This window comes from Heterocephalus glaber, unplaced genomic scaffold (assembly GCF_053883595.1).
Source record: "Heterocephalus glaber isolate CG9 unplaced genomic scaffold, H.glaber_assembly_v1.0 deba00001509, whole genome shotgun sequence".
Taxonomy (NCBI): domain Eukaryota; kingdom Metazoa; phylum Chordata; class Mammalia; order Rodentia; family Bathyergidae; genus Heterocephalus; species Heterocephalus glaber.
Window position 1 is genome coordinate 1,405,206 of NW_028258325.1, and position 15,455 is coordinate 1,420,660.

General features: G+C 37.5%; 2 protein-coding genes across 8 annotated transcripts in view; both read right to left on the reverse strand.

The window, feature by feature from the left end:
* The window catches only part of Poln (DNA polymerase nu), a 147,337-nt gene extending 134,033 nt beyond the window's left edge, over positions 1–13,304 (reverse strand). For 2 of the 5 annotated variants that reach the window (XM_021260402.2, XM_087187781.1), the window contains exon 1: positions 12,628–12,765. The gene's annotated coding sequence lies outside the window, so the exon portion shown is untranslated. Of the gene's footprint in view, positions 1–12,627; positions 12,766–13,165 lie in introns of those variants that run through there. The other 3 variants (XM_021260400.2, XM_087187780.1, XM_021260401.2) reach the window with 3 other exon arrangements.
* Haus3 (HAUS augmin like complex subunit 3) lies at positions 2,600–12,818 on the reverse strand. 3 transcript variants are annotated; one of them, XM_013073119.3, is made up of 5 exons: positions 12,660–12,818; positions 11,188–12,251; positions 9,764–10,203; positions 8,170–8,398; positions 2,600–2,929 (listed from the first exon to the last, which is right to left on the reverse strand). In XM_013073119.3, exons 2-5 carry the CDS (start codon positions 12,094–12,096, stop codon positions 2,696–2,698), a joined length of 1,812 nt encoding a protein of 603 aa, XP_012928573.1. In that variant the 5' UTR covers positions 12,097–12,251; positions 12,660–12,818; the 3' UTR covers positions 2,600–2,695. The 3 variants fall into 3 exon arrangements, with proteins under 3 accessions (XP_012928573.1, XP_004847452.1, XP_021116062.1); XM_004847395.4 differs by having other exon boundaries at positions 12,628–12,781; XM_021260403.2 differs by lacking the exon at positions 12,660–12,818 and having other exon boundaries at positions 11,188–12,632.
* Positions 13,305–15,455: the final 2,151 nt, after the last annotated feature.

Here is a 15,455-nt window from a genome sequence, read left to right on the forward strand (position 1 = left end):
AAAACCGTTATTAAAAAATCATTATAAATAACCACAGGTAATAGGTTTCTATCATCCCATAATCCAAACAGGATAGTCAGAAGAAAAATATAGCTAGACACTCAATTAGGGATCACAGTAAACAGATGAATAACATTTTCTAGTTAACCAATTATGAAGCAAGCAATCCAATTAATTTCTGTTTTGAAAAATGGTTATTAATCCTCAAGTAAATAGACCTGATAACATATCAACTACATCTGACTTGGGTCATGGCAGACATGACCTGGCAACCCTCACTGGTCAACCATACTGGTCTGTGGGCTGAGCAGCGAAGGTCTAAGTGGGGACTATATAGATTAAGCCCTGTTCACGTCTAAATTATGACACTAATTTCAATAGAATTTGCTACCATAGGCCAGGAAACAAGGTGACATGTTTTTTCTATATTATTTGAGAAAAAATAAATTCTCTATCCCAAGACAGAATAGGACAAAATTAAGTAAGAGTCACTCAAGTGAGAAACTGACAACTAAATGTTAGATAAAATTTACTAAAAACTTTTAAGTATATTAAAGTCACTTAATAAAAATAAATTTTTAAATAACCAATACAGTAAATGGCAAAACATTTTTGTTCAATGGATTACAAAAATTAACAGTGCTTACTGTTACCTAAGCATGCCCATTTTCTGATAATCATCGCTAAAAACATCCATAAAGTCTACCTGAAATATGGTTTGTTTTTTCGGTACTGGGGATCAAACTCAGGACCTTGTGCTTGCAAGGCAGGCGGCAGCACCACTGAGCTAAATCCCCTGAAATATGTAATTTTTAGATTGGCATTCCATAAAACAAGCAGGTAAGAAATTTTCTTGAAGATATTACCTATAAAATTATATGGTATCTAATAGAACCCATGTACAAACTGAGCCCTAAAGGAGCATTTGGCATAAATGATAAGCTACTTCAAATTACTTTATACTAACTCTTAATTTTATTTATTTTTTTTTGGTACCAGGGACCAAACTCGGAATCTTGTGCTTGTGAGGCAGGCGCCAGAACCACTGAGCTAAATCCCTGCTACTCACTCTTAATTTCTAATTGTCTACATACTAGGTAAGCCAGGCATGGTGGTGCACGCCTATAGTCCCAGCACTCAGGAGACTGAGGCAAGAGGACAGCTGCAAGTTCAAGGCCAGCCTGGGCTCCATAGTGAGTTTAAGGCCAGCCTGAACTACACAGCAAGACCTTGTCTCAAAAAAAAAAACAAACAAAAAAACCCCAACCAAATAAAAAATAAATAAATAGTAGGTAATACTCTATAAGTATTTTCATTCTTTTTGGTACTGGGATCGAACTCAGGACCTTGTGCTTGTGAGGCAGGCAAGTATTTTCATTAAGACATTAAAAATGTACATAAATCCTTTGACCAACTTTTAGAAATTTTGAAACTTAAATATCAAGTTTCATGTGAAGGCTGTTTGTAAGTCACACACAAATCAAACCCCTTCCAAGATCTGTCTTGCAGAAACCTATATTTCTAAAACCCAATCCCTAAAATGAAAAAGATTGATGGAGTCCTGACACTCTATGGTACAAGTAGGAACATCCAGTCTCAAGTACACAGCAGGGAATTATGGGAAAAGACAGTTTGAGTGGCAGAATTTCACTTCAGTCAAAAACAAGAGGACTTGGCTATTCCACAGATACAGTAGCACCCCTTCTGGGAGAGGACATTCCAAACCCCATGAAAGCCAGGAGCTGCTGACAGTATGGAACTCTATAATCTCATAACTGACAGGACTACCAAGTGCCTAATCCACACATAGCAAAAAAGAACAGGTATGATTCATGTCATGGATGAGAAGGTTTGAGACTCCATCACATTGCACAGAATGTCTTAAAACTTAAGGTTTCTGGACTGTTCCATTTAATACCTTCTAATCACAGATGACATCAGGTAAGCAAATCTTCACAAACCAAAACAAGGATAAGGGGTTACTATTGTATTAAGGTCTATAGATTTAAGAATGCTAACCCAAAGTTCTACAAATTTTAAAAGTAACAGCAGAACACTTTTAAAAAACAGTAAAGGAGAAACATAACTATTAGAAATATTGCATTACATAATAATGGTTTTTCTCTACAAGCAGAAATGTACTTGGTTGACTAAGCGTCACCAAGCAAATAATCGAGTCATAAAAAGCACTGGTACTCTGAACCAATGTTGTGTGAGGAAAAAACTGTACTGATATAGGTGAATATTCCTTATCTGAAATGCTTGGAATCAAAAGTGCTTTTGGATTTCAGGTTTGGAATAGTTACATAATACATAATCACCTCTCTGGGGGATGGGACCCAAGTTTAAACACAAAATTCATTTATGTTTAATACAATCTTATACACACAACCTGAAGATAATTTACATAATATCTTTAGCACACCTGCATTGTGACTATGACCCATCATGAGGTCAGGTGTGGAATTTTCCATTTATGTCATGCCAACACTTAAAAAGTTTCAGATTGTGGAGCATTTTGGATTTTCAGATTAGGAATATTCAACCTTTGTAATACAGTATTTGAATCTATTAAATGAAATGTTCCATTGACCTCAAATTTTAAAACATAGTACTGTTTATTAAGAAACATTTTGCTAATACATAAAACATTAAAATATAGCATGTTTAATAAAGATTTGATTTTTGTTTTTTTTCAGTCTTTAAGACCATCAGCCTTAATTTTTGATTGATTTTCTAGGTTTTCCACAATATCTTTCAGATCGTTCCCATTCTTAAAAAAATGTACATATAATTCTCTTTCCATCTGATGTAACTTATTAGTGGTCAAAATTTTTCTTTTTGTCTTCACATCAGCAAGAGTATCAGCAAGGAGATGATTTAGCTTATTCAGCTGGGATTCAACTTGATGAAACTGCTCTGTTAAATCCTAAAAGAGGAAAATAAAAATGCTTTTAATCAAGAACTTTATTCCTAACACCAATTATAAATTTAAAATATAATTTTCAAGGAAAGACTAAACAATTTAATAACTCCCACAATTTTAGCAATCAATTGCAATTAAAAACCTGTAACAGGCTTAGAGATTACTTGTAAAATTAACAACAATTTCTGACATGTACATTAAGTAATTCACAGCAAATTCTTACTTTCTGAAGAGTACTGGTATGTAAACTGTTCTATGTATTCATGTACTCAATAAATATTACTAAATGGGGCCGGGGATTTAGCTCAGTGGTTTTGCTGCCTGCTGCTCAAGTGCAAGGACCCGAGTTCGATCTCCGGTGCCAAAAAACAAAACAAAACAAAAATATTACTAAATGCTTACCATGTACCAACTATGTATTTGACAGACTACAAGTAGAAGGAACAACATTTTTCTCATGGGGTTTATATTCCACTTAACTAATCAAACTTTGTGTTAGCCTAATCTGTTTATTCTAAATACAGGTAGAGAAAAAAATCTTGAAATTAAGACCAGGGCCAGGGATTTAGCTCAGTGGCACTGCACCTGCTTCAAAAGTGCAAGGTCCTGAGTTTGATCCCTGGTACCAAAAAAAAAAAAGACCAATAAAAACAAAACTCGGGCCGGGGATTTAGCTCAGTGGTTCCGGTGCCTCCTCTCAAGTATAAGGTCCCGAGTTCGATGCCCAGTACTGCCCCCCAAAAAAGCAAATTAACTCAATAAAAAAAAAAAAAAATCTCCATTTTACTCTTTTCCCAGAATGTCTTACAGGAAGAATTACAAGTAACATTCAACAAAAACCATTCTCATATAAACCATTCTCATGACAAGCTGGACTCTTTCCATTTAGTAAATTCAGTTTCCTCACTTTCTAGCACTTAAGGTACTTATTAATATAACAAGCTTCCAGGGCTTTCTAATCATTCTTTTTTTATAAATTTTAGCCAGCATCATCAGAGGATCTCAGAAAATCTGTAGCTCTAACTAACTCAACATTCCACTGCTTCTCAGTGTGGCCCACATACAAGTACCTGGAGTGCTTTTTTGAATACACAAATTCCTGTAACTCCAGACTAATCTCTGCAACAGGGCCAGGAATCTACATTTGGACAAGTTCCCTGCTGAATGCTTAAAATCCGTCATAAACGCCAGTTCAACAAAACTATACTTCTTAAATTACATTTTTAAAGCATCTAATTTTGACATTATCTACATTTAGTGTTCTCCTTTTGAGAAAAACTTCATAAACTTGAATATGCTGAAAAAAAATCTCTTTAATTTCAAATACTAAATATCTTACAGTTGCTAAAATACTCCTATAGATTATTAAAAGTTCCACTGCATTAATAATGAAACTGCAACTAAAAGAATTGATACATTTTATATGGTAACGAGGTAGGGAAAAATATTAATATAACTAATGATAAGATTATAGAAATTACCATATGATAAATTCTAAGATGCATTTTTTCACATCTTAACATCTGAAATCAAGATGCATCTTATTATAATTGAGAGAAACATGGGTTTTTTTTGTTTTTTTTGTTTTGGTACCAGGAATCAAATTCAGGTCCTCACACTTGCAAGGCAGGCGGCAGAACCACTGAGCTAAATCCCCAGCCCTCATGATTGTTTTTGACAGGCACTCTTTAAGAAAACCTTTCTCATCAACATTCTTGAGATACAGTATGGAAAAATACAATCAACTATGAATTAAAAAGTAACTGAAATGAATTCTAAACTGAATGTGAAGTTTTATAAACATTTTCATGGGCTTATCTTTTCCTTTTAAAGTATATTCAAAAGTTAGGTATGATATGGGCCAGGGATTTAGCTCAGTGGTTCTGCTGCCTGCCTTGCAAGCGCAAGGTCCTGAGTTCGATCCCTAGTACCAAAAAAAAAAAAAAAAGGTATGATAAAAATCTATGTCCACCTATACCTAAAAAAGATCCTGTGTAATAAGTAAAGCATAAAAAATAAAAATTATCAGTAAGCATCATGTCAGTTTAACTGGAAGTTTTCCCTTAGCGATTCAAAAAATGATGATGTACCATATGATCATGGTGTCTAGTACACAGTTGGTGAGATATAAATAGGTGCCATTCCGGCCTGGGAATTTAGCTCAGTGGTGCTGCACCTGCCTTGAAAGTGCAAGGTCCCGAGTACGAACTCCTCGTACCGGAAAAAATAAATAAGTAAATAAATAGGTGCCATTCTTTAAAAAAGGAATTTGGCGGTATGAAGGTGTGTGTATGTGTGTGTGTGTATGTGCATCGATGATCTTACCTCAAAGAATTAATCCAAATCAAAGTATTCAACAACAAAAAACCTAATAAACCCAAAGATATACATGGTGTTGATGAAGATCAAACAAAAGAAAAAGATGAAGACTATCAAAATATCCAAAATGGTAGACTGGGTATAGAAATTACAGCATACTAATTAAAGCAATACAGTACTATAAAAAATTAAGAAAACTAGAGAGTAAAAATTTATATTTCATAATGCTAACTAGAAAGGAATAAAATAAATGAAAATAAAACTATATGTCTTACAATTACTAAGCAAAAGAAAGATGGCACAGAAATATTAGTATCAGGCCAAGAATAAGACAAAAGGCATAACAGGGATAAAGATGTCATATGTAATACTAAAATGCTTTGATTCACTACATTTAAATCCACCAATATAATTATTCACCAAAATGTTAAACCTGGATATAACTTATAAAAGACTCAAAACACATAAAGAAGAAATTTATTCAACTATATAGAAAAAAAATCAAATCCACCATAACAGTGGATTTTCACACAGTCCTCTCATTAACAGATCAACTAGATAAAATCTTTAAAAACTAGTCAGAAATACCACTTTACACCCCTTTAAGAGTTGCTACTGTTAACAAACACAACAGAAATTAAGTGCTGTAGATGATGGCGAGAAACTTACACATTACTGGTGGAAGTGGATAATGGTATAGTTGCTGCAGAAAACAAGCAATTTCTCAAAAAGTTAAACACAGAATTACCAAAATCCAGTAATAACACTCCTAAATATATACCCAAAAGAAGCAAAAGCAGAAACTCAAACAGATGCTTGTACACCAATTTTACAGCAGCATTTTCCACAACAGTAAAAAGGTAGAAACAAAGCCAGAAGTGGTGGTCCATGCCTGTAATCCCAGCACTTGGGAGGCTGAGGCAGGAGGATCGCCTTGAGTCCGAGGCCAGCCTGGGCTACAGAGTGAGTTCAGGGCCAGCCTGAACTACAAAGGGAGACCCTGACTCAAAAATAAAAAGGTGGAAACAAGACACAAACAAAAAGGCAAATTTTTTATTTAATGAAATATCTAGAAACTCACAGAGACATAAAGTAGAATGGTGGTTGCCAGAGGCTGGGCAAAGGCAGAAATGGAAACCTAATGATTAATGTGTACAGTTTTCAAGGATGATGAAAAAGTTCTGGAAATAAATACCAGTCACAGTTGCATAACAAATGAGAATGCACCTAATGCCACTGAATTACACATAAAATGTTTAAAATTACAAATTTTATTTTGTATGCTTTACCACAATTTAAGGAAACAGTAGCAAAAACCTTAATCATGGCCTTTCTGTTTCAATGGAGGGCCAGCTAAGTTTTCAAATCAATCTTCTCACTTGAAACAACTTAAAAAGCTCAAGACTGGGAAACAGTTCAATAGTAGAGTGCTTGCCTAGCATGCATGTGGCCCTGGGTTCAGTGCCCAGCACTGCAATGAATGAATGAACAAACGAATGAATGAAGGGTTTTTTAAAAATCAAAACAAAAGCTTCCTAAAACAACAAAGAATCCAGAGCATACAGAAGGGGAAATCAAACAGAAGATCTTTTCTATAATAAGCTGAGAACCCAAAGGACAACAGCCAAAAGATCAGATTGGCCCAGAACCTGGCTTCAAATTACAGCCCGGTAAGTATCTTAGTAAGAATCACTAAGATCCTTCAATGACTCAGGCTTTGCAGTATTTTTGGCTCAGAACTATCCAGTGCCCACAGTATGAAACAGTGATGAAGGCAAAGCCATTTTAAGATTTTTTTCACAATGATAAGGGGTTTCACTCACTGGAGACACTAAAAAATTAAGGTTCATTAATAATAAAAATGCAACTCAAAGACTGATTGACATTATACCTTAAATTGGTATGCCCCAATAAAGGGTGCTAAGACAATCTGGATACATATAGGAGAAAAAATAAATAAAAATAAAATTAGAGGGCCGGGGATTTAGCTCAATGGTTCCGCCGCCTGCCTCCCAAGCGCAAGGACCCGAGTTCGATCCCCAGTACCAAATAAATAAATAAATAAATAAATAAAATAAAATAAAATAAAATTAGAGGGGCCATGGATTTAGCGCAGTGGCACCGCACCTGCCCTGAAAGTGCAAGGTCCTGAGTTCAATCCCCAATACCAAAAACAAACAAAAATAAATAAAATAAAATTAGAATTCTATCTTATATCATATATAAAAATAAACTGCTGGATTAAAGAACTAAAAGCGAACAGCATACCCTTAAGAATAAAGCAAATGAGACTATAACAATGCTAATGGTCAACCTTTAGCAAGACACAGAAAAACACTGGTGGTACATGCATGTTTGTTAAAAAAAAAAAAAGGTAGAAGAGCTGAGGATTTAGCTCAGTGGTTTCCCCACCTGCCTCACAAGCTCAAGGTCCCGAGTTCAATCCCCAGAACCAAAAAAACAAAAAAAAAGAAAAATTAAACAGCAAAAAATATGGAAAGATAGCCACAAATATATTTCACACATATAATTAACAAAGGATTAGCTCTGAAATGTACAAAGAACTCACACACACACAAAAAAATGGGCAGGCCAGGGATTTAGCTCAGTGTTTCCAACGCCTGCCTCATAAGCACAAGGTCCTGAGTTCGATCTCCAGTAACAAAAAAAAAAAAAATGGGCAAAGGAAATGAACAAACAATTCTCAGAATAAGATGAATGGCCAGTAAACAAGTAAAAGACAGGATTAACTTCCCTAGTAATAGGGATAATACAATATGGTACAACTGCTTTGGAAAACAATACTCCTAGAGATAAAATTTTTTTAGGGCAATAAGGTGGGATAATTATCTTCTTCATGTAATTTAATATCTTTTACAATGAACATTATTTTTTAAAGCATTTTAACTATGGCAAATACCCACCTGATCACTAAGCAAAAGCTGATTTCTTCCTTGATACAAAGCATCACAAAGAACATCCACATCATTATTCAGTTTAGACAAAAATAAAAAATGTTGTTGAGCAGATACTGTCAACTGATCCTGTACTAAAGAAACATCCTGTTTCAATTTCTCAGCCATTTCCTCCAGGTTTCCATGAGTCATAAACAACTCTTTTCTCTTATTCTCTCCCTCTAAAAGTTGATAAAGCCTAAAATATAAAAATAAAAATTATAGGGAAAAATTTGTCAAGTTCATACAGTTTTCAAAATTATAACTCACTACAGTGGAACATTTGTGGGGATAGCTAAATAACAACCAAAAAAATTAATTTGTGTGTTTCTAAAATCAAGCAACTGAACATTTCAACAATAAGACTATTTCGGTACAGAAATGTTCTACTGCATCTGAATTCCTGATTCTCAAGTTTTAGACATAAAATCTTTCCTGGCTTTAACTCCCATTAAGTTACTTTTAATAGTGTGCTTTAGTGATACTTCCCAAAAAAACACTTCTTTCACAGAACACATCTACGAAACAATAACAACAGCAATAAGCTTAAAACAAAAGGCCTAGGACTGAGCTCTCTATTATGTGAGAGGGCAGCGAAGTCAATCTGAGACTGAATTTTTGTATCTTAATATCTACCTATTTTACAGGATCATGGAAAAAGACAAGAAAAAAAAACTAAAGATGTAAATAATATAAAAAAGTAATAAAGAACAATATAAATGGCTACAATAAACTTTACTTATTCCAATCTCTTTTACCAAATACTATAGTATTTGGTTGTCGTAAATTAAAACATTCCTGAATTATGTTACCCCTTCAAACATTAACAGCAGAAAAAATCATCAGCCTATAGGGTAAATGAAAAAATCTGAGGTAATGCCTTCTACACATATCTGAAACTATCTGCTTTTCTTATATTAAAATATGTGCATGCATATACATTTTTAAACAAGTTAAAAAAGACTTTATAAAACTGGTTCAAGTCCAAGGCTGCCAATTAAGGTCTATGGGATATAACTACACAATTCCAAGTGATACCATTCACATGGATCATGATCATGATGGCACTCCCTGAAACTGTACAATGAAGCAGCCCTATCTAAGTTCCTCATTTTATTACTAAGAAAACAAGATTAAATGATGTACTCATCCTCAATAATCCACCTGACCAGACATATAAATGAAGTCTCCTCTCTACTACCTTTTCCAAGTGCAGTCAATCGCCTATCCACCAATACTATACAAAGCGGTAATCAAACTTCCTGCCCCAAATCTAAAATAATGTATCTAAACAATGGTGCCTAAAGGGGGGTAAAATTTTGTATCCATTCATTCCTCTAACCCATCCACCTTAGCTCTAAAGTAGCTATGTTCAGATCTCACAAGATTGAAAAGAGAGCAAAAATTAAGAAGAAAAAAGGGGCGTATAAGAGAAAAGCAGAAAAGAATTAAAAGGATAAAACTGGAGTACAGTGTTTTAAACTTCCAGATTTTATTCAAACTCTCCTAGTATGTCACAAAACAAAAGCACAAAATTACTAAGGAAGCAACAAAGCATAAATACCTTTGAGAAGAATAGTCCTTGGAATCAATGGTATTCCTTGGATTTATCTGCTGAGACACTGATGGGTCTTTTAACATTGCTAATTGCTGGAAGAGCATCATGTTATTTTGACTAAGTTCTTGAACCAATTTTTCAAATTGACGATATGTGTCGCAATGCTTCCTCAATTCAATTTCATATGATAACTGTACAAGCTCAAACGATGCCTTTTGCTTTATTAACTGATTTAAAACTAACTCTTGTCTTTCTGTGTAATGATCTTGTTTAGCAATCTGCAGGTCAAAATCTCCCTTTACAACTGGCATGTTCAATAACTGTGCATTCTCTTTTACCACAGCAAGCAAACTTTTGTCTTTTATATGAGTGATTTGTTCTTCAAGTTTCAGAATCTCACTGTTCAAGTCAGAAATTTTTGCATCCAAATTCTCTTTACCAATAGCCTATACAAAGAAAAACAATTACACTTCAAAATGTAAACTTAAACTTAGTTTTTAAATTATTTTCACTTTCTTTTTTAGGTGACCAACTAATATGCTCAATGGATAAAAACTAATTCCATATAAACATAAGCCAAAATTACAATTTAAAAAGTAAAATGTATGAAACAAGAGTAAGGTCAGTAAGAAACACTAAATTCTAATGCTACTACATACATGGTTACCAAAATAAGAGATTCTGTCATGCTTAATTTAATCAAAAATATTAACAGCACATTATTCACTGAATGCAAATAAATCCTACTTAAGTTTCTCTTCAACATTAACATTATCTCAGTAGGTATTCTGCTAGTCATTTTCTTTTATTTTAGCTTACAAATACAGGACTTTATTGTTCCAAAGTTTGTGACAGATGTAGTAAGTGAACTGATGTTGGTATTCAGGTTCAGAAAAGTTACTTTTTTACTCAACTATCTAGTGGTTTACATTCCCTAGAAAACCAACTTCCCACATCTACAATACATCTATACATGCTCAACAAAGGAGCAGGGAACCTGGACCTTTGACTTCATTAGCAACATAGTCTGGTCCTAGCAAACAAGGCAAAATATTGATAATAAAGCAACTTGTCTTTTTATCATACTTTTCAAAAAGAAAATTCCTGTTCAGTCTCTATCTGAATTAACATAAATTTCAAATGCAGAATGCAAATTAAAGCATTTCTGTTTAAAACAGATAATGTAAATTATCTACGTATCTAGAAATAGATAACAGAATTATTACCATTTCTGCTTTCCATTAATATGAGGACCTATTTATACGAAACACTGATACATATGTCACAAATAAGCACTGAATAAAGAGAAAATTTTTAAAATTATAATTCCTTATTCAATCTTCCTTTCTAAAGTACTTTAATAGCAATATTCAATCATACATTCCTAACAATAATTACAATATGAATCCAGTCTTGTTTCTTATATTTACCTTGCTGGTTAGGCTATGAAGATTCTCCTCTGCCCATTTTATACTTGACTTCATGCTCAGATTACTTGCTTTCAAGTGAATTAACTGATGTTGAGCACAGATGTATGCTAGCTGCAGTCTAGCCATCTCTAGCCGTCTCTCCTCAAGGATTTCTTGATTATCACATAAAGATGATGTTCGTATATCTAAAAGTTGAAAATTTTCTTCATTTGAGCTTTCAACTATTTCATGTATCCCCTGAAAGAACTGCTTCTTGGTATACAAGGTTAATGCTGCTGTACTTTGCTCTTCTTGGCTTAGATACTTTTCCAGGGAAAGCTGAGATAAAAACACCATGGGATTCGCCTCTTGACTTAAATCAGAATGTCTAAAGAACATCATCAATTTAGTAACTCTGTCAGTAAGAGCCTGAAGTTCATTACTGAGCTTGGTATTCATAGCAGTCAGAATTCCTTGACTCTGCTTCAGGTTTTTAGTGGCTTCTTCATGCTCAGCACTTAACCTCAGAGATTTGTGGCTAGATGATGAAGTCATCAGTTGGCATTTATTACGTCGCTGAATTTTTAGGTTCTTTAATTTCTGCAGCATTTGAACCTCATCCTCTAATTTCTCCAGCTCTTTATCATCCAGTCTAGGTGTCTTCAAATCAGAAGTTGCACAGGTTTTAAGAACTTCATCCAATGCCACCCCTTCTAGGATGGGCTTGCCTGATTTCTGAAGAATGCTAAAAGCTTCCAGCTCTTTTTCTGACAATACATTCTGTTCACTCACATTCCCACAAAACCATTTCAAAAATGATTCATTTTCAACAGTCTCAAACAGCCAGTCAAAATCTTCTCCATTAAGAGTATCAGCTTTGGGATAATCAATTTTTTTTAATGTTTCCACAAACTCATTTCCACAACTCATGTTTTAACTACCCTAGTTTTTTTCTTTTTTTTAAATCTGATATGGGTTTATGGTGCTGATTTTTTACCAAATAAATCCAGACAGAAACAAAACTTTTACATAACTTTTTCCCGCAGAGAATGGGAAAATATTTTTAGAATCTATAATGGGTCCTCCTAGAGGGGAAGAAAACAAGTATTAGACCATAAATAAGTGTGTTTTTAAAAGGAAGATACAGATAAATATCACATGATATTTGAGAGCCAGTGGACTAAAATGTAGTTGTAGCTGCAATGATTGATGAGGATAAAGGGAAACATAATTAAGAGTATTTATCAGAAAACTGAAACAGAAATGAAAACCTAGTAACAAAAGGATTTTATTTTTCCTAAAGATAAAATAGTTTCAAATACACTACGTTCGTATTTGACTCAAAGTAAATGAATCCAAATCCAAGCCACCAAGTAGCTAAGCAGCCTCTTTTGCCTGCCACTCTTGGATTAAGAAAAGAGAAACAAATACAATGGCTTAATGAGAAGGATCAATATTTACCCGATGTCCCAATGAACATCCGCCAAACTTACAGGAATCGATCCCGACGCAGCGAGGAGGAAGCCAGGCCTGGGGAACGAGAACCGAGCCGTCAGCGGGCAGAGCGCTCAGGCCGCGTCATTTCCCGGAGATGCGCGCTGACAGCCCGACGCAGGGCTGGGGCCGACACCCTAGCGGCTGAGATCTCTCTGTTGTCTGTTTGTTTGGATTGCGCGCGCGCGCGTGTGTGTGTGCGCGCGCGCAGTCCGTTATGGTACCTGTGCGTGTTGATAAAATACACATTCACCAAAAGAAAAAACAAAAAACCCAAGCCCAAAATGGCGCAAACTGACAAACCTCAGGCGAAGGAGAGGCTGCCAGATTCCCGGCCGACCCTCGGCCCCTCGGCCCCTCGGAGACCGGGTTCCGGCTCGCGGCCGCACCCCGCCACGGCAGGCCAGGTTCTTGGCACCCTGGGCCGCGGCTCGCACTCCTCAAAGAGGAAGCGGGCCGCACGCCAGACAGGCCGGACGGCGGGCACCAAGGCGACGCCTCTCACCTCAGGATGCTCCCGCCCGATACCTCGCAGATGCCGCCAAAGCGCCGCGCGCCTCGCACCGCCTCACGGGAGCGCCGGCAAGTACGCACGCGCAGAGGGCGGGGGCGACGAAATCGGTAGTCGCGCAGGCGTGGTGTCCGGGTACCCGGGTTGCACCGGGCTGGATTCAAGCAACTGCCGCCCCGTCCACGGCTTGGCGTTCCCTGAAGGAGCGATCTGATTGGCTCCTCCGCCGAAGATTCCCCGCCTTCGCTCCGCCCCTCCCGGGCCGGCGCCCGGCGTCTGGCGCTCTGAGGACCCTGAGCTCCTGAGCCTCGGCACCCGCCTCCGCCTCTCTTCGACCAGGATCCCTATCCTCTCGCGACACTTCTGAGGAACGAAAGACAGACCAGGCAGTCCTGCGGACCCAGCCTGCTCTGCTGTGGCGCGTGACCCGGCACGGTGCCAGTGATCGGGCCCCGCGCCAGCCCGAGCACCGCCTGGCACGTCTGCGGGGTCAGCGAGCTTCGCCGGAGACTCAGGACTGACGCTGCTTTGCATAGCACTTAACCCCCAAGCCCTCACCTGACCGCCGAGCAATAGCTGGCTCCTCCCCGCACTTTTCCAAAACGTTAAAGTGTAACCCACTGGAGCAAGGAGTGCTGTGTGTCAAGGATGCATTTAACTCAGGACGGAGGAGGGCAGAAATGACATAGGCAGTGAAAGAAAGTGCTGAAAAAAGACTAAAGTCTGATGCAGATCTGGTCGATGCCCACAGTCCCGTGAAGCCAGAGCCCTGGGTTTATCGTTTTTATTGGACAGAATGTATTTCTATGGGACAGAATCCGTTTGCATCTCTGCCAGACAAAAATCACTTGCAACTCACCAGTCTTCTGTAAGTTAAATCTAAATTTGCAAGCGGTAGGCTTTGTTCATTAGTTAGTGGAGTTCACTTCCCCTGGTGATAAATGGCCCGAGGTGGCTCGACAGATAATGCTCCGGTCCAGTTTGACTAGGGAGAAGTCTTTCTCCTGTGTTTTTCTTAATGTTTTTAAGGAAACAAAAAATAAGTGTTCCTGGACAGATACTGTGAATTGCGTTCAAGTCAGAGATACTTCCTAGTAATTTTTGTTTTACTTTTTTACCCTCTTTTAAAAGTCAGCAAAGCCTAAACATGATCTGAAAAACAAACATTCCGGGGCGGGGGTTAATGGAATCCGGGGGACTGAACCAGGAGGACCCTAGTGGCTGTGGCTGGAGGCTGGGGGCAGCAGGGAGCCAGCGCTGAGTGGTTTTGGCCGGAGGAAGTGGAGGCTGTAAAGGCAGCGCCTTGAAGAAATTTTGCTGAGGAGGCAAAAACTGGGGGGTGGGGGGAGGCAAGTGACACAAATGAGGAGGCGGGAATGCAGGACCAGGACCGAAGGGAAGATTTTTGGCTTGTTTTGTTTGGTTTTGTTTTAAAATGGGAGGAACTTGGGGATATTTATAGACTGTGAGGAGGAACTCGGAGGAGATGGGATTAAAGATGCCAGAAAGACAAGGGGCGACTTCATAGAAAAAGATCCTAGAGCTGGAGGGTGAGATCCAGCCGGCCCTCTGGAAACCTGCTTTTCTTAATGATTCTTGGTTGATTTCCTTGGCCCACAAATTCTGATTTTGAGTTGCTGTCCATAGTTACTTGTTCGAAAGGGGTTTTTGAGACCATAAAAAAGCCATAAAAACACAAAGTAAAAATTACAACGGTATCTGCCCTCCTGGCACAAATAATAAACACAATAGGATCCACTCTACAGACCTGGAAAGTGTTCTTGAGGTTGTATGTGGAATTTAAGAAGGCAAACATGTTATACTTCTTCCAAGACAAGCTTGCTTTCTTCCAATCAAAATCATTTGGGGTTTTAGTGGTGTCACGAGATAAAGGGAGCTGGGATTAATCCTCATTAAGCAAGCCAGGGGTGTATCATGGACTAGCCAGACAGGGCTATGAGGATGTTTTTGCTATCTGCACAATGCAAACCTTTTTTCCTATCAATATTAAATAGTATCTGAGGTTTTGAACAGTGTCTTTTCAGACTACTTTTAAACTTTGCAAGTAACGGTGTGACATTAAGGATTGTTTTCAGTTGACAAGGGTGGAGGACTGTATTCTCCAAGCGATGGGGAGGAGGGGTGTTTTGAAGCAGGAAACTGACCTTTTCAGGCATGTGTTAGAAGTTTGACTCTGCTGTAACAAAATTGACAAAAATGGAAGAGACACCTGGCACCAGGGCACACAGGAAACGGAATGGCAGAGGGAGCTGCATGGCCAGAA

What these genes read in the sequence shown, in the direction of transcription:
- Haus3 (XM_013073119.3), bottom strand. Translation starts at nt 12,096, where the DNA reads ATGAGTTGTGGAAATGAGTTTGTGGAAACATTAAAAAAAATTGATTAT. An exon ending in AAGGACTATTCTTCTCAAAG is followed by an intron (nt 8,399 to 9,763) that starts GTATTTATGCTT and finishes TTTATATTTTAG; the next exon opens with GCTTTATCAACTTTTAGAGG. An exon ending in AGCTTTTGCTTAGTGATCAG is followed by an intron (nt 2,930 to 8,169) that starts GTGGGTATTTGC and finishes TTCCTCTTTTAG; the next exon opens with GATTTAACAGAGCAGTTTCA.